The sequence below is a fragment of the Mustela erminea genome, chromosome 7 (genome assembly GCF_009829155.1).
Source record: "Mustela erminea isolate mMusErm1 chromosome 7, mMusErm1.Pri, whole genome shotgun sequence".
Lineage (NCBI taxonomy): Eukaryota > Metazoa > Chordata > Mammalia > Carnivora > Mustelidae > Mustela > Mustela erminea.
This window is the reverse complement of record NC_045620.1, coordinates 87,102,772-87,124,918: the sequence shown is the minus strand read 5'-3', so window position 1 is coordinate 87,124,918 and position 22,147 is coordinate 87,102,772. Positions and strand designations below refer to the sequence as shown.

At 43.2% G+C, this 22,147-nt stretch overlaps 1 protein-coding gene and 1 long non-coding RNA gene across 3 annotated transcripts in view; one reads left to right on the top strand and one right to left on the bottom strand.

Moving 5' to 3' along the window:
- Positions 1-471: 471 nt before the first annotated feature.
- The window catches only part of PLEK (pleckstrin), a 25,768-nt gene continuing 4,092 nt past the window's right edge, over positions 472-22,147 (bottom strand). Inside the window, exons 2-9 of one of the 2 annotated variants that reach the window (XM_032352304.1) lie at positions 16,369-16,524; positions 15,939-16,120; positions 14,211-14,302; positions 10,998-11,182; positions 9,277-9,381; positions 4,411-4,494; positions 3,462-3,531; positions 472-2,159 (exon numbers count right to left, since the gene is read on the bottom strand). In XM_032352304.1, the coding sequence (XP_032208195.1) occupies positions 2,020-2,159; positions 3,462-3,531; positions 4,411-4,494; positions 9,277-9,381; positions 10,998-11,182; positions 14,211-14,302; positions 15,939-16,120; positions 16,369-16,524 (1,014 nt within the window). In that variant the 3' untranslated portion in view covers positions 472-2,019. The remainder of the gene's footprint in view (positions 2,160-3,461; positions 3,532-4,410; positions 4,495-9,276; positions 9,382-10,997; positions 11,183-14,210; positions 14,303-15,938; positions 16,121-16,368; positions 16,525-22,147) is intronic. The other variant, XM_032352302.1, reaches the window with a different exon arrangement.
- The window catches only part of LOC116595686, a 26,145-nt gene continuing 15,737 nt past the window's right edge, over positions 11,740-22,147 (top strand). Inside the window, exons 1-2 of the long non-coding RNA XR_004287821.1 lie at positions 11,740-11,877; positions 19,304-19,401. This is a non-coding gene — a long non-coding RNA (uncharacterized LOC116595686). The remainder of the gene's footprint in view (positions 11,878-19,303; positions 19,402-22,147) is intronic.

Genomic DNA, 22,147 nt, shown 5'->3' with positions numbered 1-22,147 from the left:
CATAATGACACTTAGAATTCTCTACATACCACTGGGTACACATTTGCAAATGGTATAAAGCAAATCCAAGGAGTGACAGTCACCTAAACTGCAGTGTGAATAGTGCCTTCTGGTGTTGAGCAGTGCACATTCCACTCAACCATACATAGCAGCCCTTCAGTAGGAAACTTATTTTCCCCTAATGTGAATAGTTTTCTGTATCCTTAATAGTTATAGAAACTTTTGGTTTATAGACAACTTTGCTTGCCTGAACATTATAATCAAGGTCTTGTGAACTAAAAATTAGTGATACTTATTTTTTATTGTCCCCATATTTGCATTATTCCCTGGAATAAACTGATTTTGTTTTTTAAAAAATGTTCTAAAGTCATTGAGATGACTTGAGAGACAAAAGGTGGTATTATCCTCAGGAAATGAAAGTGGGTTGTAGAAAAAGAGTCATCTTTGGCAAGCAAAACGTCACACCAAAAAAACGCTAAACATGGTCATGTTTATTTCAAAACATAAAGTTGACTCCATATTAATAAATACTTGTAACACTGAATGTAGAAAAAACTAATGCACATGCTCTAAGAAGACAGCTTACAAAATAATTAGGGAAAAGGTAATATTTTGCCCCTAGGCCACTGAGAAAACAATCTGGGTGTAGGAATAGCTTCAAGGATATTGTGTGCAATTGGGGGAGGGAAAGAGAGAAGGTGACAAAATCAGGAAGAATTTTCTGCTCTCCTTTACTCACTGGAGCCTGAAAGTCAGAAATCTGAAATTGGAAAATGTACCTTGACAGGCATACCTGAGGTTTTTCTCAATTTGGGGTTAGAATCACTAGTTGGTGGACAGGGTCAGAAGTTGAAAACAGGCACCCAATTTGAATGTAGCTCAGATCACTCTGATTGGTAAGGGGTTCACAGGGCCCTGCAGAGGCCAAGCAGGAACAGCTAGCTACAGCTTATGCCTAGAGCTCAAGGACAACCAGAGTACCGTTGACTGGGGAACTGAAGGCGCAGCAGTGTGGATGGCCACCTCCATGAGTTCTGTCTAGACCTAAGGCATCTCAATGCTTTGTCTAAGCCCATCAACCAGTCTGCCAGCCTTCAGCTCAGCCCCTGCAGCCTCTGGAACTGGGGGTTATACATCAACCTGCCAGCCCCCGGGCCCTTCACCCATCGAGGGAACCCATCTGACCACTTTTTCCTGCAAACATTCAATCGAAACAGAAGCTCAAAGAATTGGAGTTCCCCTTCCTAATTATAATCAATGGTAGAGAAATGCTCCGGAAAGGGGCAAAGATACGAGCATCTCAGATCAGCCCCAAAGGGGAGTGAAAAATGCCTGCTATGGGTAGCTTCAGGGCACGGAGAAGACCCTCGGCTACACCTGGCTTCCTTGGGTCATTTTCCCAGAAGATAGAACTTTCCAGGCTGTAGAAAGTGATGGAAGGTTTCAATCCAAAAGCTGCCACTGGGGCACTCGCTTTCAGGAAGTTTCTGGTCCGAGTGAGGAAGGAAGAAGAAAGCTCTCCTTCATGATATATGATCTAATGACCAAGAGCAAGAGAAGGTGGCAAACGAGAACAAGAGGTTTACACCTAGCCCCCTTAGTACAGACTGGGAACAGATTTAAAGGGAAGAATGCGTCGGGCTCCAAAAGCCAAGATGGAGCCCAGCAATGACACCTACTACTTACTGGGCGACTAGAGACATTTTTACTTCCACCGGTATTAGAATCACAGGGCTTTGGGTTCTGAAGCTCAGGCCTGGAGAGATTAAGCAGAGAAGCCAGGCCACACAGCTTGTTACATCGGCTTGGGGGAAAACAGAGAGGCATCAGTGAGCAGTGTGGTCGGTGCAGGTGAACAGGACGCAGCATGTGGTTAGTTACATTCAGAACCTCTGCAGACGAAAACTTCCCAACCCTGGGCCCTTTCTCATTGATGTGTCACCAGAAGTGGACAGGTCCTGGACCGAGCTTCTCTGTGGGGTTCCCTTCGGAGAGTGACAACAAGCGGCAGAAATGTTTTTACTTCCCAGTCCGGGAGGCCACCTGGATGGCTTTGATCCACTCAGTGCGCTCCTTGGGGGTGGCCGCTTGCAAAAAATAGTGAACTTCGTCAGCAGTGATGATCTCAAAGAGGTTCTCTTCTTCACTCTTCCTGACTGCTGAAAAAGAAAGTGAATGACAGCGCGTGTGCTCCGGAAAGGCCACCCGATTCGCCTTCCTTTTGCAAGGAGGGTAATTTTAAGTTTTTTAGTGTTCTAAGAAAATTGAATATGTGGTTTTCAAACTTACCATCATTGTATGATCATATATATTTATTGTATAATTATATATATAGTATTTATATCGATAAGTACATATATGATTCTGTGCATGTGTTTGAGTGTGTATGCTTAAGAAAGAAGCAAAATACTCAGGCACAAATGTTTTCTTTTATAGTTTACAAGCAAACTAGATTTCTCACTTTTGCACACCAATTGTGCCTAATGAGTACCTCTAATAGTGCTTACTGAGTACTTTTCCTCTGCTCATAATATGAACCAAGAGCTGGCTCTAATATATTAAAATGAAAAACAAAACCAAAAACCCAAACCTACTTCCATTACCACCATTATAGCCTGGACTTGTTTTTGCAAAGGCTAAGTTACAGTCTCTGCCGAAAGAGCAAAAAATAGTAAACTGGCCAATAGTGAAACTTAAAACATTGACATCAAATAAAAAATCATCATTCTATGAGGAGAGGAGGGTGAGCAGATCAAGGAGTAGTAAAAACCCAGTTTTTGCAGCTGTAGCTTTTCCCCATCAGCCTCTATAATCTATAAACTCAAAATGACATGGCAAATCCAGGGCTGGGCTGTCTAAACCACCTCTCCCCTGGGAGCCCTCATTCCGGCATCTGTGAAGTTGGCATACACCTGTATGGTCATTCCATGCAACACATCATCGACTTGTGACCTAGGACACAGAGGTCACTGGTGTGACCCCTCATTCCAGACGAGGCGCTAAGGCCCAGATTCATTAAGTGATTCACCCAAGACTAGCACAGACGTGACTATCAGCCAGGAGCATTTTCCACTCAGTGCACAAATGTTCCATTGGCTGTGGGAGATTTTCTGGTCTGGATATGACAAAGGTCCCCTTTAAGGAAAGTCATGGCTCAATGACAGGCCTCGGGAGCTAACAAGTCTCTCCATTTAAGCCAGTTCCGAGGGGAAGGTTTTCTTCTCAGCATTGCTCCAGGATTTATTTGAGGCATCTAGAAAGCCACTCTTCCTCTCCAAAGCCCAAAGAACCAGGGCAGCATCTGGGAGAAAATATCTTGGCATCTCCAAGATGTGGAGGCAGAAATTCATTCCTGCTTAGGCTGATTGATTAAGTGACCAATAGCTGTTGGCCCTGGACGCCCAGGTGTGAGAAGGAAGCCTGAGCAGACACACCTCTCTCGAACAAAAATTCATTCTTACCATCTGAGCTGCTCTCCACGGAAGTCACCACACAGCCTCTCAAGTGGATTGCTCCCAGAGGATCTTCACCCTGGAGAAGAGAGGAGTCCTTAATGATGTTCCCAATAAATGAATATACTTTATCCCGTTGGCACAAAAGCCCCACGAACTCTCTCTGCTATGGAGTAGGGCACCCGAATGGGTAAGAGCGGAAGGAGATGGAAGAAAACCCCTTCCAGAGCATCCACCCCCCACTTTACTCCAGGAGGTTGGACAAGGAGACACATGTCAATCTGGACTCCCGTTCTGGAGTAGAGTGCCAGGGCAGGGGGAAACACTGCCTCACCACACCCCATGAGAGAACCGGTGCATGTTTCCGGAGCTCTTTGGCCCCCCTGCTACTGACACAGGACCATGACCCTCGCAGGACGGAATCAAAGAGCCCAGAGCTGCAAGAGGAAGCTAAACACCCAGGCCAGACAGAGCTATCTGCACACTGCAGGGATGGTTCTTTTTATTAAAGAAAAAGCCCCTTCTGAATAGCCACAGCCCACATGGCTGGACTTCCCCGATGCTCTCATCTGAATTGGCCCAGAGGAGGGATTATCACTTTTTTGTGTGATTTTAAGATATTAAGCCAAGAACAATGAATCGGACTGGTTGAATTGCTCTGAAACTATCAGATCAGGACAAACAAACAAACAAACAAAAACTACGTTGAGTTGACCAAGTAAATGACAATAGAGTGATATTTTCTTTCATCCCTGAGCTTATGTTGGTCTCAAGGCCTAAGACTTCACATCTTCACAGTGAGAAGAGAGAGGAAGAGGGACAGGAGGGCAGGAGGAAAAGGAGTGGGGGTGGGGGTGAAGAGAAAACGGGGAGAGAAACCAGGCGGAAAGGAGAACAGGAGGCCCAGAGAGCAGTGGAGGCTCTGAGCGCGATGGGTTTGGGGGCCCCAGGCTCTCACCCCAGCGGGGTCGTAGTAGTGCAGGTACGCAGGGTCTTCTCTCAGAATGAACTTCCTCACTTTCCAGTTTTTCCTCCTGTGCCCCTGTATCCAGGATCAACATAAGAAGAGGAATGGTGAGTTCTTGGCATCACTCTGTACACATAGTATCTACCTAGTGAGTCTTTGTTGAATTGAAAAAAGAAGAAGATGAACTATTATCTCCAGGAGAACCAGGACCCAACCCAGGTCTTTGTCAGGGAGACAGCACTAGGGCCAGTGAACAATTTGGATGTTATGATATTATGGATTAATTATTACTTTCTGTTTTTAAAGATTTTATTTCTTTATGAGAGAGAGAGAACAGGCAGGAGGGGGAGCAGAGGGAGAGGGACAAGCAGACTCCATGCTGAGCACAGAGCCCAACTTGGGGCTCAACACGCGGTTGAATCCCAGGACCCAAAGATCATGACTTGAGCGGAAACCAAGAGTCAGACGCTTAACTGACTAAACCACCCAGATGCCCCATGGATTACTTATTTCCAAGATTATCTTCCAGCTCTACTATTATACAAGATGGTACTATATACAAGGCACATACATTGTATGTTATTGAGTAACATGGGGATATAAAGAGATTAACACATAGCCCTAGTCTTCAAAGAGTTTATAACCTACATGGAAATATAAAATAGTAAATGTCCAAATCAAGTAATTATTATGGATAATGGATTTCAGGGGAATTATATGTGGGATATGCAATTGCGGGTTTGGGATGTCGAAGAGAGATTCATAAAGATCTTGACTTACCCACAGAGGATACACAGGAGTCAGATGGGTGAGAAAGAGGTGGATAGGAAGACTTGACAACAAAAAAGAGCAGTGGGAACATACCAGGCGTATGCAGACATTGGTGACTAAGACCAGTCTGGCTAGAACACAGAGTTCATGAGCAACAGCAGAGGAAAATTTGGGAGAGTGGAAAGAGACTTCAAATACAAGGTGAGGATCATTGCTGATAGCTTCTGAGTCAGTTTTTGGGAAAAGATCACAATCATGTTTTAGGAAGATGAATGTGGTGACCATATATAGGATGGACTGATCAGCCAGGGGAAAGAAAATAAGGTAAAAAGCAGGTCATTAGGGCATGATTTCAACAATCCACACATGGAATTACGAGGAACTAATATCAGGTAGCAGCAATGGAAATGGGAAGGAATTGGCACTGTGTCAGATACGAGGAAAGAGGATAGGACGTGGGCTTTCGCAACAGAATGATGTCATTCAGACTGTAAGGTTGGAAGGCAGGATTTGTGTCTTGTTTAACCTTTGTTCCTCCAGTCCCCGGCCCTGTGCCTGGTATAGAGAATCTCGCCCCAGAAACTGCTTTATATCTGTTTGTGATTGCCTTGAATTACCCAGTTTCTTTAATTAGCTTGTAAGAATTTTTTTAAATGTCATGGTAAATGACATTTCCCATGGAAAGTTCAAATCACTAAAATATCTCTAGTAACAAAAATAGATATCTATATATATATTACATTAAAAGATATATAGTTCCAACTTGCCAATATAAATCATAGTATTTGTTAATTCTAAAGCACCAAATATTGACAGGCACATATATAAATTTTCCAGTATTTTTCATTGTGCTCATGTGGAAAACAGTGAAACATTTATGGTTTTAGCAAACAGTGCCTTCTTCATAATGTCAAGTTAAAGGAGTTTAAAGAGAGCTTTCAAAAATGGGTCTAAGTTATTTGGCCAAGCATTTGGTCAAGGAGCTCATCTCCAAAGAGGCTTTTACTTGCCTGAAAGATGAAAGCCAGGAACCCTATAGAGTCATAAGGGAGAACAGAGAATATTTCTATCTGGATATCATATCTAAAATAGCTTTTGCAAAGCATCAATTTCTAAATTCTTTTTATGAATTCTTGCTCTTTGCCTTAGCTAATGTTGCCTACTAGTTGAGAATACTCAAGTTTCTGCCCTACACCATTTCCTCCTGACCTGGGGACACACATCGCAGGACCTCTCATGCAACCACTGGGTGAATAACAAGTTCTTATGAATTGTGGAAGAGGAAGGTAAGAGGAGGATGTGAAATCAGCCAACCCTAGCCAGCTACCTATTGCCTTTAAGCCCTCACTGACATTAGAATGTGATACGTTGAGAAGTTTAGTGTTCTTAAGTGGGTGTCCGGCCATCCTTCATTTAATGAGTATTCCCTGGGGGATTTTAAGGAATGTGTGCATGCCTGGAATTGTTGCTGATCTGCCAGTTACTTATATTCAATTTCATTTGATCTACAAAGTTTTATTATCTATTGTAGACTAAGGATGCTGGACTGTGCAACAGATATGAGAAAAACACATATAATATATTGTCCCTCCTCAACAAAAAGCTTACACATGGTAGAAAAATTAGATATTTTATTCATTGTCACAACAGAATGAATTATATTCAAGGGATTATCTTGAATATAATTCACAATCATTCATGCTCAAACTGGCTGCATCGCCAAGCAAAATTATTTCTCTGGATGGGAGAAGTGGGAAGAATAGGGGAGGACTGATCTCCAGGTGGACACAGCTTCTTCCTGCCTGTGAGGTGTGGGACACAGGTATCCTTTTTCATGATAAGCCTCTACTCACATTAACCCTGGCTAAATGCCAGCAGCTGACAGAGAATGGTTTAGCTTTGTGACACTTGAAGAAATTTTTGCTAATTCCCTCGGGTGATTCTGATATGAACCAGGTTATAAACAACTAAGGTTGGAAACATTAAAGGGAAGCCATCAATCAAAATAGGAGAAGTTTCTCTTCCCTCTCCCTCCCTCAACAATTGGAGGAAAGAATATTGTAAGTGAACAACGTTCCTAAGTACACATAGATTTTTGTTTTCTTTATGTTAAAAGAAGGCTAAGATGGATGACTATTTAAATAGTGGTATTTTGATAATAAGACAAATTCGCTTTTAAGAAAAACCTAGGGGCGCCTGGGTGGCTCCGTCGGTTAAGCCTCTGCCTTCAGCTCAGGTCATGATCTCAGGGTCCTGGGATCGAGCCCCACATTGGGTTCTCTGCTGGGGAGGGAGTCTGCTTCCCCCCGCCTCTCTCTGCCTGCCTGTCTACCTACTTGTGATTTTTCTCTCTCTCTCTGTCAAATAAATAAACAAAATCTTAGGAGGAAAATAAAAAGAAAGAAGGAAAAGAAAAAGGCCAGCTCTGTTTTTCTCAGCCTTGGCTACACATCAGAATCACTTGCAGAGCTGTAAAATTCAGAGACTGATTTAATTGGCGTGGGGTGCAATTTTAACAGATCCTTAGAGGATCTGTTAGATCAGAGAACCACTTATTTGCCTTAGCTAATGTTGATGACCTCATAACCTAATAATGATAACCTCAGCCAATTTTTTGACCATCCAGGACACCCACTGGGAATGCTTTGCCTAGACATGACTTCAGTCCAGCCCAGACTTTGTCTCCCCTTTCAACCTTCATGTTTAGTTTTTTCAGGGCTCCACTCTAAACTAACACTTGTCAGATCAACTAAGTCAAGAAAAGTTACAACTGATAACAAGATAGAATTAGACAAAATCAACAACATAAAGAAGTAATGAAATTCCTTCTCAAGTTCCTCTTTTCTGAACATCCACCTTCCAGCCCCTATAATCAAAGAGCCAGGAACACAGGGCAGAACCAGAGCAAGCTGGCAATGGGCAAAACAGAAAACTGCCAGAACCTTCCCTATCAAAGACTAGCCCCGCTCCTATACTTGGCTTTAATCTGGTTGGTGATCGCTCTGTCATAAAAGTTGTTAGAATCATCTGTGAATTAATTCTTTCTACATCTTTGCTGTAGTATCTCTTAGGAGCCTGTTTTCTTAAAACCTCATGTTAAGATCAGTTTTTCACATGAATGCCCCACTTTCCCCAGTGAAACTCAAAATCTGTGTGTATATCTCATCTCAGCTAGTCCAAAGTTCTTTTTAAATATGACTATAGGCTCAGCTTTGGTTCTTTCCTCTTCACCCTGCAAGTTGGAGCCCTTTTATGAGGTAAGCTAAATCTCAGTCCCATCCTTTATATACTAAGCAGTGCCTTTAAGACAGCTCACCACACAGCCGGGAAGGTAAAACCCTGGCTTTAGAACACAGCTTTGGTTTTTATGATACCATGTGCTACTATCAGTTTTCTTACCCTGAATATTCCCACGTCTTCCTGTTGCTTTCTCCTCTACCAGGTGCCAGCCCTGGCTTCCCCACCTAGCCCCAGCCCTTGCATTCTCTTATCTCTTGACATCCTGTGCCTTAGCCTCTGGTAAACAGCTAGAACTCTTCAGTCCACCCCAGCCACTGCCTCCCAGACTGACAGTGGCCTGTGCCTGTGGAGACCTGTCCTCTAAACCCATGTCCTACCCACAGTCTGGAATATGACATTCAGTCGTACATGAGCCTCTCCTGAGTGTGGCTTGCTCCTGTTTCCAGGTCACTTTGCAAAAAAGAGGGATAGGCTTTTCCTGTCCCCTAAAGGGGAAGTACTTTTCCCATGAAAACTCTAGGTCCTCCGGATGGCTCCTTTTCACCAATGGATTTCTCCCAGCTCATGAAAAGGTCAGTATTTTTCTTGAAACATCTCTTTTCCCCCACGGTATTGATAAAAGAAGAATGTCCAGATTTCAAGGTGTATCTTGTACTCTACCTGCCCCAGTCCTCCTGTCCTAATGCCACTTTGATCATCTCCTTGGCTTTTTTTGTCTTTCCCTCTGCGGGGTTCATTCTCTCATTGAGTATTGGACAAACAGAACAAATACCATTTGGTAACACAGAAGTTAAAAGAATCTGGTAAGGGGAAAAAGACAAGAAAGGGATAGTGGGAACCACTCACCTGCTTCAGTAAACATCCCTGCTTGATAATGACCCCTCTGAATTCTTCTTTCAGAATCACATCATCATCACTGGAATTCTCTTCACAGAAGAACCCACTGTCTGGCTGTTGGGAAACCAGACAGCAAGTCTGTTTACTGGTCTAAGGCAGATGGCTACTTGTACCTTTCCCTTTCTCTCTCTCCCTTCCAGCCCCTGGAGTAGGCTCCTTTTCTCCTTTCTACTATGGTTCATACCCCAAACTAAACTTTAAAGGTCTTCCTTGGTGAGCACATCTCCCTCCCCATTTCTTGTCTCTAGCTGCTTATTTCCTGTTGCTAGATGTTCTCCCTCATCTCCACTCAAGTGTCAGCTTGTCAATATCCTTTCATTTTCTTGGCTTCCCCAAGCCATACTCTAAGTCTGGCTCAGCACATTTCTTGCTTGCTCAAAGTCTTCTTTCTCTTGGCCCCTCAAGGTCACGTCCTTGAAAGCAGAGTTGGCTCATTTATAAGACACTGCATGACACAATTTCCATTAGGAGCTTTGCTACTTAGCGCCTTCTACTTTGAGAAGGCCAAGAGCATGATGGGCCATTCAGCCTCATGTTCTAAGGTCAAGAGGGAACTGGGACTCGCTCAACTATACGTAACTAATGAATCATATAGAGGAAGAAGAACCCACTCTGGGGGGTATTTTTAGAATCCCACATTTAAATGGCTATAAAAACCAGATTGAAGGTCTGGAAGAAAAAAAACCAGAAACTGACAATGGAACTTCCCCCAAAGTGAAATGAAACTCTCTCGGGGATATTCACTTCATTTTTGTAAGAAGATGGTTCTCTCAAGTAGCTTCCTAACTTTTGCACTCAGACCCCAAATTGGAACAAAACTGCCAAAATCCCCCTAGAAACCCACGGTTCCTGGCTTTCTCATATGGTGCAAGATTAGGTCCTTTGTGCAATGTAGTGTTTCCCAATCTGGGGTAAGCATACATGTGAGATAAACAAGATGACTCGGGAGAGGATGTGGGTGAACACATTCTGTGTTAGTAGTGTATTGTAATACACATTCGGGAAAATACAACTAGTACATTGTGATTTCATAGAGCTCCCTCTAAAAAAAAGCTCCCTAAGGGTCACAATTTTGCCCCCCCTCTTTTTTTTTTTCACTGTTGCATCTCCTTTGTCCAGGAGAGGGCCTGGACTGTACTAGGGCCCAATAACATTTTATAAATGAATTATTGCTTAGAATAAGAATACAGTTTTAAAAGTCAATTTTTTAAAAAAAGGCTCAAGTAGGAGCGCCTGGGTGGCTCAGTGGGTTAAGCCTCTGCCTTTAGCTTAGGTCATAACCTCAGGGTCCTGGAATGGAGTCCCACTTTGGGCTCTCTGCTCGGCAGGGAGCCTGCTTCCCCCCTCTCTCTGCCTGCCTCTCTGCCTACTTGTGATCTCTGTCAAATAATTTTTTTTAATAAATAAATAAAATTTAAATAAATAAACAAATTTATTTTTAAAAACTGAAAAAAAAGAAACAACTATTCAAGTAAACACCATTTTTCTCTAACCTGATTCACTGGATATAGCAGGCACTGCAGAGGAAGACAAGTCAGAGATACCTCACTACTCTCCATAGGGCTGGGCCCTGTGCTTAGCCCATTCCAATATAAATTAATATCAACATAGAATCTGCTCGGGGCAGCACCCACTACAGGACGAATGAATGGGTAGCATTTCTCACTTACAAAGTAGTAGAAGGCATCGGGGTTATCCAGGAAAGGGTTTTCAGAGATGCCGTCTGCTGCATTCTTAGACAGTTCTCCCGCGGGCTGCAGGTACCCTTCGCCCAGCAGCGAGGAGGCAATCATGAGGCCTTCCTGGCGATTCCGAACAGAGTTATGGGACACCAGCCAGTCGATGACACAGTTCCCTGGATGGGATCATCAGAAGGAGGTCAGTGCTCCTTACCATAGTACCAAAGAACAAGCCACTGACAGTCACCCCTGAAAAGTTCCAGAGGACCCCCGGGTCTGACTTGTCCCGTGTTCCCTGTTATTCCAAGAAGGAAAGATGAGATCAGTGGGATAAATATTTGGAAACAAAAGGCACCTCGTAGAAGGTTTTTAAAAGCATCGACATACTCCTTCAGAAGCAATGCATGCATCAAAGAAATAGGTCTTAGTAATTTCCTCATTTACTCCATTAATGAACAGACACTTATTGAGCGTCTACTAGGTGCAAAGCGCAGTGATGGATACTGGGCACGCTCCATCGGATGAACTGAAAGGAAGAGATGGGATATACTTAAGGATTGTAAGAAGCCATCTGCCATGGGTCAGTGCAGTGCCATGGAGCTACAGGGTCAAATCTGCAAGGTGTGGAAAGGAGTGGTAGGGGAGGGGAGCTGGTGTGCGCAGCTGGGAAAAGATTCATAGAGGAAGTAGCACAGGGCTCAGGCTTAAAATATGAGCAAATGTTTGCCAAGCACGTGAAACAGGCAACCAGCACAGGCTGAGGGAGCAGCAGCGTGGGAACAGAGCTACACAGACATGAAGCAGTCCCTTTTGGGGGGCGGAGGGAAGAGCTGGTGAAAAGAAGACAAAACAAGAGAGAGGACGGCACAAGGTGAGTGGGAGCACTTTGATGGCATATTAAGAAATTCGGCGATGAAGAACCAGTGACAAGTTTTTAGCAGAAGAGAACATGATCAGACACGCATGGTCCTAAATTAAAACTTGATCACGTCACTTGCAGGGTCTAGTAGTGACCTTGAAAAGGCATCTCACCAAACTTCTGCCTCAAGCGAGGACTGCAAAGGATAAAAGGAAATTGACCCAGCAATTGGATTATTAGCAGGCTACAGGGAAGCTTTATATTAAAAATGGCATATTCTGGGGGCGCCTGGGTGGCTCAGTGGGCCTTAGGCTCGGGTCATGATCTCAGGGTCCTGGGATCGAGCCCCGCGTTGGGCTCTCTGCTCGGCAGGAGGCCTGCTTCTCCCCTCTCTGCCTGCCTCTCTGCCTGTCTCTCTGTGAAATGAATAGATAAAATCTTTAAAAAAATAAATAAATAAAAATGGCATATTCTGTACAAATGTACCCAACCAGGGTATCAGGGTAACTGGCAAAAAAGTTCCAGGTCATCAAAACAAGAGTAATAGGATATACTATCTTTGAAACAGGAGTTGGTTAGTAAGCCTTCCATGAATTTCATATATGAAAGGTTTTTTACTGACTTTCCTTTTGTTGAAGGATAAACTAATAAATACTGCCTTTCTGCTCTTAATCCTCATAGCAACCCTATGAAAGAGTTAAGGCAGTAGTTATAGACCCCACTTAAGAATGAGGAAATTAAGGCCTAGAGAGTTTAAATGACCTTAGGCCTGAGTTATACCAGTAATGGCCCTTTACTCAAGGGCTCTAACCCTAGAGTTCATATTTGCTCAGTCAGGCATGCTGAAACCAGGAAAATTTCCATCTCCCTAACACCCAACATTCAAGATTTTCCTTATTTGTCAGCAGTGCCTGAGTCCCAGTCTCTTCCACAGTCTTGTTTCTCCACTGAAACCACCAGGCCCCCACATGAAAACTTGACCCCACGGAAATTTCTAGAACCTACCCTGACCTTTGGTGGACAGGACTTCAGAAGTTCTAGTCCTATACTCTGGGACTCAGTAACACATTACACAGGGAATAAGTATGGCTTGGACCTTGTGCCCAGAACCTCTATTTCAGAACCTCGTCCTTATTCCCTTCCTTTGCTAGAGGGTCTGTCTTAGTGACATTATTCCTGCTCCAGTTAGGGCCCTGCCTTGCTTTTGTCAGTTTCCCTTACTACTGTCCACAACTTGGTATCTTGATCCCAAATTTCAGCCCTGACTTTTCTGGTGCTATTAGGGTGTAACCTTAACTCTCTAAGGCTGATTTCCATGGGATACACTATCCTCCTGCAGATCACACCTCCACCTTCCTGACTTGGACCTGAACCATTTTCATGAATTATCTGTTGATTGCACATCCCCTCAGATTCTACGTCTATTCTATCTTCTCAGAGTTTTCCTTTCTTGATCTCTTCTGTCATAAGTAAGGCATGCCCAGCTTCTAACAACCTGGTCCCAAACTGCAATTCCCATTTAGCCCCCCAGTGAACCATGAGCTCTACCAACCTGGTCATTTTTCTTCTTCTGGATGTGTATTCTGGATATCTCTGCCCCATAACTTTGTCCTTACCAGATGAAATGCGACCATCTCTTTGTGTAAAATTTAGGCTCATACTTCTGTTGATCCCAACAAACCCCTGAGTTCTTTTTCTTTTCTGAACTCAGAATTGTCTGTGCAGACATGTGACCTCTTAACACCATATAGTATTTAGTGTGACCAGGCACTGTCCTAAACACATTATTTGTTTAGCAGACCTATAAAGTAGATGCACTATGATTACCCCATTTTATAGACAAGGGAAGTGAAGCCCAGGGAGGCTAAGTTATTGGTCTAAGGTTTTACGCCAAGTGAGTGGCTGAGCCAGGATTTGAACTAAGGCAGTCTGGCTCCAAAGAACATCTTTTAATGTCTATGCCATCTACCTAAACTCTTGCCACTTAGTACCTGACCCTGCGTAGCCTCAGGCATCTCTAGTATTGCCACTTAAATATTACATTGTGTGCCTGTTTATTATCTTGTTCAATTCAGTGTCTATTTCAACATAATGTCAATTATTTGGGGTGTGGGAGTGAGTCAGAGTTAGCTTGAACTCAAAAACTCTAGCTTGAACAACAGAGTTCCTTTCCACCTCTCTTTTGGTTTCTACCCTGAGGAAGTTCAAGTCTCATGTTCATCTATCTGTGTTCTATGATCCCACTCACTCACCAGGCTTCACACCCACTCCCACACACAAGGCTGAGTGAGAAATACATATTGCCTTCCCCGGGTACCCCATTTCAGACTTGCAAGGCCTTTTACCTGTGAAGCAGTGATTAAAAATCTTCTTGTCCTTCTCTAGATTCAGTTCTTTTATTCCTTTCTCTGTATCTTTCATGGACAGGTACAAGGCACTGTGCAGAGATAAAAAACAGACAGGTGAGTGAGGAGCCTTTCAGAGTGGTGAGTCCTCTCTGGGGGTCGCCATCTTGGAGAGGCTGACCATGACCACAGGCTTCCCCCATACTCAGGTGGTTCCTGAGCCTAGTCTCTCCAATGGGGGGATCATAAGTAAGGGGTTGGGTTCATATTTGGGTGACTCCGTGACTTACAACAGTGAGCAAAATGCACAGGAAGATATTCTAAGTCTCTTACATTCATTAAGCTCTTTGGTGATTTAATTCCTAGTGCCCGAGGTAGAGAATTATCCCAGTTAGGTGCCAAGATGAGAGGTTCTCAGGGCCAATTGTCCATATACATTCTAGGTGTTTGATTGCCCTCAGTCCTCATGTCTCAGTTCTTTCAGTGTCTTTCAAGAGACCATCTGTTGTTGATAATGGTCTCCAGGAAAGTAAATGTTTTGACTAAGCTTTTTTCTTATTCTAAAAATTATGAGAGATGGAAAGTTCTCATTTTTATACTTGAGGTAATAAATTAAAGATAGCCTTATCAGAGAAATTGCAGACTACAAAATAGAAGGCCACTTTCATGGATCCCGTAGGTCCAAGGAGCACAGGCATCATTCCCACTTAGCACTGACAGCTGTGGCCAGAAACATGGTCACCTGACGATGCCCCCCAGCAGCTACATCTGAACGGGGCACTACCTCTTGGGTCTTTACCAAAAAGCTTTCTTGATGAGGGGAAGTGCTTATTGTCCCCTAGCTCAAAGCGCAAACTTTATTAAATCCCTATGATATATTTTATTTGTTTTTGTCTTATGATTAAGACCTGTGTTGGACTTGCAGAAGGGGTTTCTTCACTCCCATCCCAGAACCCCTCCCCATTTTGTAAACAGAGTGCTTGTTGGACATGTTAACATGGAATTCCTCCAGGCAGGGCTCCTGCTTCCGGATATGTTCAACATAAAAACAAAACTAGCAAGGAGTGAAGAGACTCTGGGGAAACAGGCTCATGTGGTAGGAGATGTAAAACATGCAGGAAGGAAGAAACCCTCTTCCTAACCCCTGGCAGGTGCTGAATTTACCTGTGAATCTCTGAAAACCTTTAGGCTACACTATCTAAATTGCAACTACCACTTGCAATTCCAAATCAGCCAACATATAAGACCATTAAACCGAGTCAGGACATCACGGGCTTCTGCCCAGAATGGGTGTTCGCCTTGACTGGCTCTTGTTGGCTGTGTAAGTGCATGAACTTGAACTTGAAACCTTACCTGCTTCGACACATAGTCCCTGCCTTTTCCTACCTATCTAGAAATTCTGAACTTTACTTTCAAGACTAAGCTATTATGGCCACTTCATAAATACAATTATGCATTCTCTCTCTCTCTCTCTCTCACTCCCCCTCTGTCAAGGTTACCCAAAATGAGGGAGTTCATACTCCATTAGCCTCCTCTCCTCAGCTGCTAGGTCTTGGAGAGGTTACGATCACTGCTTCAGACTGTATCAACTTGGAATAGTGGTTTCAGCCTTCAGAGATAACCAAAGCAAGCCATGCAGCAGGATCTGTTGTGAGATTTCCACAATGGGGAGGTGGGGGCATGGGTGTGTTGTGGAAGGGGTGGAGGGAAGCAAACACAGAAAATTACCCTAAGTCAACAGTTTCTGGCAATCGAATGGACCTCCTGGTGGATTTCCTTGCAAACTTTTGACCTCCTTCAATGCATTTAATGGCTTTCTTGATGTCCCGAACCCAGGCATCTCTCTCCTCCAGGAAGGCTGCCTGGAAGAAGTGGTCCTGCTGTTTGGTCGTAGTGATCTTAAACACAAACTAAAAATCGAAACACATCCCATTAGGAATGATCCCTTTCAAAGGGCTCAGTCCCTTATGAAGCACAGCAGTTCAGCCAACCCCATTCTGGAAGTGCTTGGCCAACGGAAACCCAAATGCCCGGGTTGGAGTGTGGGTGGTGGTGAGAAGGACAGACCCAGGGAGCACCATTTACATGGTAGGCTGTGCATAGGCTTAAAGGTCAGTGCGTGACAGGGTGTCTACCGTGGCTAGTGATGTTGACTCACCATTCTTTTGCCAAAGTCTTGACAAGGGCTAGTCAGTGTGCTTCCTTTTAGGGGAATCATTCCTTTGGGGCTGTTATCACTTTTCTTCTTATAGAATTCAATTCCATCTTCTAATAGTACAACCCACATAGGTTTCCAGGTGTTGAACATACTTCCCTGTAATGACAACAAAAGGAGCTATGCAACAATGTCTTCTAAAAATGTTCTTTTTTTTTTTTTTTTTGGAAGATTTTATTTATTTATTTGACAAAGAGAGATCACAAGTAGGCAGAGAGGCAGGCAGAGTGAGAGAGGAGCTGAGCAGAGAGCCCAATGCAGGGCTCGATCCCAGGACCCTGGGTTCATGACCTGAGCCGAAGGCAGAGGCTTTAACCCACTGAGCCAGGCGCCCCTTCTAAAACTCTTCTATAGATGGTGTATAACTTGATAAACAGCCTAGCTTTAACCAGTGTGGATGCAGGTGATGCATATTGATGTGACCAGGCTGGTAGGAAAGCAGCCCTCAGGAGAGAAGAGGACGGCCATTCAGATGGAAATTTAAAAAGAGAAAAAATTTTAAGATAAAATGTATACATAGCCATAAGCAGGTCTTGAGCTTCCCATGGGCCATTACCAAAGGAATATGGTATGGCTCTCTATTCTCTTTCTTGGACAGTTCAGGCTGGCTTTCTGCAGCTTCTTTTCTGCTCCAACTCCACCCACTGTGTTCATTCCCCTTAGGGATTGCAAAAAGATCTCAAGTGCCAATTCAGACTGAATAGTAGCCGATGCCTGAGGCCAGACTCACTGGAAAAGTGTCAGAGTCGAATAGCTGTTTCGACCAAGGGCGTGGAAGCCGTAAGTGGCGGCATGGTAGCTGCAGTTACTCCCGTCCTTTGGCCTAATCAGATTTTATCTGAATACAAACATCAAGAAGAAACTCTGAGATCGGCCTTGTGTATGAGCATGGAGAAGCTGTATGAAAATCACTTGCAAAGTGCCCTATAAAGACAGAGTGAATGAGGAAAATCCTTACTGAGAATGTTTTTAGTTGGGATTAATGCCAACCACACTTAGAGCAATCAATTAACTGTTCTGACTACATCAAGAAGGTCTCTTTCTTCTCTATATTTTGGGAGGACTTTGGAAAAGGAAGAGGTTCTTTGCTTCTCATCTTTGAACCCACGATGTCACCTTGTCATGACTACCACAAAACAGGATTATCATCCAGTTCCCAGCAGATCCTGCTGCTTATCTTAAAATACAAAGAGCTTCTATATAAAGGTCCAGTTGCCCAAAAGGAAGACTATTTATGCCATGAAGATAAATACTTGCGGGACTAATCGTTTTGCTTGTCCAAGTGTTTCCTTTGTTTTAGTTACTGAAAAAGTAATTTTAAATTAGAACACACTATCTCTTTTCTGCACAGGCAGAAGAACTATTCGTATTACCACTGGATTATTTCCCTGTTTAAAAAATAGGCAATGTCAGTGGCAGGGTGGGGGTGGCCTGGGTGGGTCAGCCAGGTCATGATCTCCAGGTCCTGGGATCAATCTCCATGTTGGGCTCCCAGCTCAGCGAGGAGTCGGATTCTCCCTCTGCCTCTGCTTCTCCCCACTGCTCTGTCTGAATCTCTCTCAAATGAATAAATTTTTTTAAAAAAATCTTTGTAAAAAGTAGGCAATGTCAGACCCCATGCCAACACATGAAATCATAATACTTCTCTGTTTTACATCTACCTGAGAGAAACTCCTATTCAGAATATAAAGAGCTCCTGCAAATCAGTAAGAAAAACACAATCTATTTTAAATGGGCAAAAACCTGAAAGAGACTTCTTATTAAAGAGGATATCCAAAAAGCCTCTGAGGTATCCAAAATCATTTTTCACCAGGAAAATGCAGATTAAAACCAAATGAGATACCTCTACACACCCACGAAAGTATCTAAAATTAAAAAGATTAAGAAAAGCAAGATTTGGCAAGGATGGTAACTGGAACCCCCATACATGAGTGCAAAATGGCCCATCCAGTTTGGAAACTGTGTAGAATGTCCTAATTCTTAGGAGATATATATTGAAGTACTTAGGTGTGAGGTAGCATGATGTCTGCAACTTATTCCCAAAGACCTCAGCATAAAAATATGAGTGAGTGAGTGAGTGAGTGTGTATGTGTGTGTGTGTGTGGTGTGTCTATATATAGAGATATAGAGGTAAAGAGAGAGAAAGCAAATGCACCCCTGTGTTAACAGTTGGTAAATCCAGGCAATGTGCTATTTTTCCTATTTCTCTGTGGGCTTGGAATTTTTTGAAGTAATTGGGCAAAATTAATAAATAAATGAACAACCCATGACACTACTATATATTAAAATTTGGGATGTAATTTTAGAAAAATATGGTACATCTTAATAAAAAAACAAAATAACTAAAAATAATCAAAGACATATTCACCGAAGTAGGAGTAAGAAGTTGGGCTAGATGACTGCAAAAGTGCCTTTCAAGTCCAGAATTTTATATCCTACCTCAAGCCTAGCAAAGACTTATCATGGCCATAGTCACTCAGAGCTTTTGACCTTGGAACGGAGAGAAACTGGGAGAGGTCAGCCTGCACAGCATTCCTTCTTTGACAATTAAAATAAAGCTACTCCGGAGCCATTGGGTTTTCCTAATTCAAGCATAGTAGCCTTAGGGACTGGGTCAGGCAGGTCCCTCAGAGGAGATCGTGTCCCCTGAGATTCAGGCTCCTGCACAGAGAGGAGGCCGAAGTTCCACAAAACAAAAGAAATCTGACCATTTATAAAGTCGAAACTTTTCTTCCAGGCTTGGTAGTGGTGAGTTAGGTTAGGGTGGCGAAACTGTGTGGGCCCTCTCTCCCTTCAGCTATTTCTGCCGCTGCTCGCTGGAGTAACCTGACAGCACTTCTCCCTGACCACCCCCGTATTTACCCCTTCTGTCCCCAAGCTTCCTGGTGCCCATTCAGTAGCACACCTGGGAGTGTGATCCTGGAGCGCCCGTGCCAGAAAGGCATTTAGGATCATCTACCAATGCTCATCATACAGGTAAGAACATGGAGGCCCAGTGAAGTGACTGGGCCTAGTTCATCTGCTCAATCCATGTGGACTGTGATCTGAATCCAGGTCTGAGTCTCAATTTTATGCTCTTTCCATTTTCCCTCAGATGCCATCTTCATTACTCTTCTTACATAACTGTGAGCAATTCCAGAATCTAAATGAAAATGTTCATCATCCTGGGACTGGTGTAGTTTTGTGCACAAGAGTCTGACAATACATGACATCAAAGGAAGAAATCTTAAAGGACAAGATATTTGGCCATATAAAAATTATACTTTTATACTTAAAAAAAAAAAAAGGGGTTCCTGGGTGGCTCAGTGGGTTAAAGCCTCTGCCTTCAGCTCTAGTCATGATCCCAGGACCCTGGGATCGAGCCCCGCATCAGGCTCTCTGCTCAGCAGGGAACCTGCTTCCCCCTGCTCTCTCTCTGCCTGCCTCTCTGCCTACTTGTGATCTCTGTCTGTCAAATAGATAAAATTTTTCAAAAGAGTTATAAAATGTATTGGTGAAGATGTGGGGAAAGGGGCATGTAAAAAAAAAAAAAAAAAAAGGAGCTCTGTGAGTCAGCAGTTTGATGTGGGCTGTCAAAAAAATCCAAGTCATTTTAGGCTCTATAAATAGAAGCATAGGATCTAAAGTGATGAAAGTAATATTCTAAGTTTAAATGGAGTATAACCAGTAGGTGACTGGATCTGGAGCTGACTAGGCGAGCCTCAAATCCCAGCTCTGCTACATTCTAGTAATGTGACCTTTAGCAAGTTTTTAAACCTCAGTTTCTACATCTGGCTAATGGGAATAATGCTACTATCTATTTCTTAACGTTATTGGGATATTAAACAAAATAGTCCATGTAAATTGCGTAGGGGAATATCTAGAACATAATAAGCACCCAATAAATACTCCTTATTCCCTGTTATTCTGCGCTTATAAGTGTACCTGGAGAATGATCCTGAGTTCAGGAAATCTCAAAGCTGCAGCTAACCGGGGCCTGTTCAAAAGAGCGTGACAAGCTGGCATCTCTCTCTTGGGGGAAGAAGCAAGGTTTGGGCCCAAAAGGGGACAGGCAGAGCAGATGAGGACTGTCTTCAAAGGTGTGAAACATTATCATAGACTGTTTGGAAGCCTAACAGGTAGAGGTTTCAGGGGAAGGAAAAAAAAAAACAAAAAAACAGTTTGTTGCATAACTTAAGGGAGAAATTTAAATTAGTGAGTTCCCCATCACAAGAGGTATTCCAGCATGCTTGTTAGTGAATTGGTAAAAGAAATATAAGCCACAGATGGGAAAGGTCAATGAAATACTTATTGAAGTATTCAATATGCCTTTCAACCCTCAGGTTCTACACACTATTCCAAAAAAACCTATTGTCTGTTCTGTCCTTGAGTCTTCTATTTACAATGCCCTGCCAAACCTTGGGTGTCACCTACAAGCTAAAAACAAACACATGTTAAAAACATTTAACACGATCATCTAAAACTGAATCCTCCACTGGAAATGTTTTCTAATACTTTAAAAGTTACTATAATATGGGGCCCTGATTTCTTGGGTCTATTTCTGGCAAATTTCTTTCTTCGAGACACATTCATTCAACACATTATGATAAAACAGCTCCTGTGCTTCAGACCCTGGCCTGGGGGTTGGGGTATAAAATTGACCAAGAGGCTGTCTGTCCCCACCCTAAGGTGGGGGAGGAGGGGGAAGGACCTTGACCAACACAGAAAGTGAAGCATGCTTTGTATAGCTTCGCGAAAGCAGCTACCACTCACTGCTGCGGGTTGGGGCAATTTGAATTTGGTGTTGCGAACCCCTCCGAGACACCTCCCACAGAGTGCAGACACCTCCTTTAACTTCCTTCCCCTTCCCCTCAGACTTCTCTTCTCATATGTTGTGGCTTCGCTGGAATTCAAAGGCAATCCTATTATGAGCCAAACTATGTATCCAACTAAAACAGAACTGTGAGTAAGTATCATCTATCCTTCCAGACGCATGGGACGTGTCATTTTAAGTTGCTGTTGTATTAAAGTCCCGATTTCTGCTACCTCATCAATTGTATCATCTAATTCCAGTCTGATCTGTGAAATCACTTGTATAACATGTTGATTTTGTACCGGATAAATGGTCCGTTTATACCTATCTAAATTCTTCCAAGGCAAGGAAACTAATCTGTTCAGGAGCATATTTTTTTATGTAAGTAAACCCTCCTAAATTGAACAATTTCTCAATAAAAACATGAGGTGAGCAATAGAAGAATGGCACCAAGTGTTCAACAGAATGATTTCTGGAGTCTCAGGGCTTCCCATTCAAATCTCAACTTTGCTTCTTCCAGGCTGTGTGGCCTTAGCCAAGTTATTTAATTTTTCCAAATGCTTTTGTCTCCTCACCTGTAAAATGAAAGTAATTAAACACCTACTTCCCATTGTTGCAAAGATTAAAGGCGAGACTATATTTAAGGGAGATACATATTTAAGCGAAAGGGCTTAGCACAGGGGCTAGCTCAGAGGAGCTACTCAAAAAAATGGTAACCACATAGACAGGGAAGATTTCAGTTTATAGGCAATAGTGTGAAGGCTGTCCTGGGCACCACCCATCATCACAGCAACAGAGTTCCGGAGAAGAAAATCACTGCAAAATGAGCCCATGAGGGCCACAAGTAGCACGCGCATGGCTCATGACCTTGAGGCCGCACTGCTGAGTTGCAGAATAGCTCTGCTACTTAAGAGCTGTGTGACCTTGGGC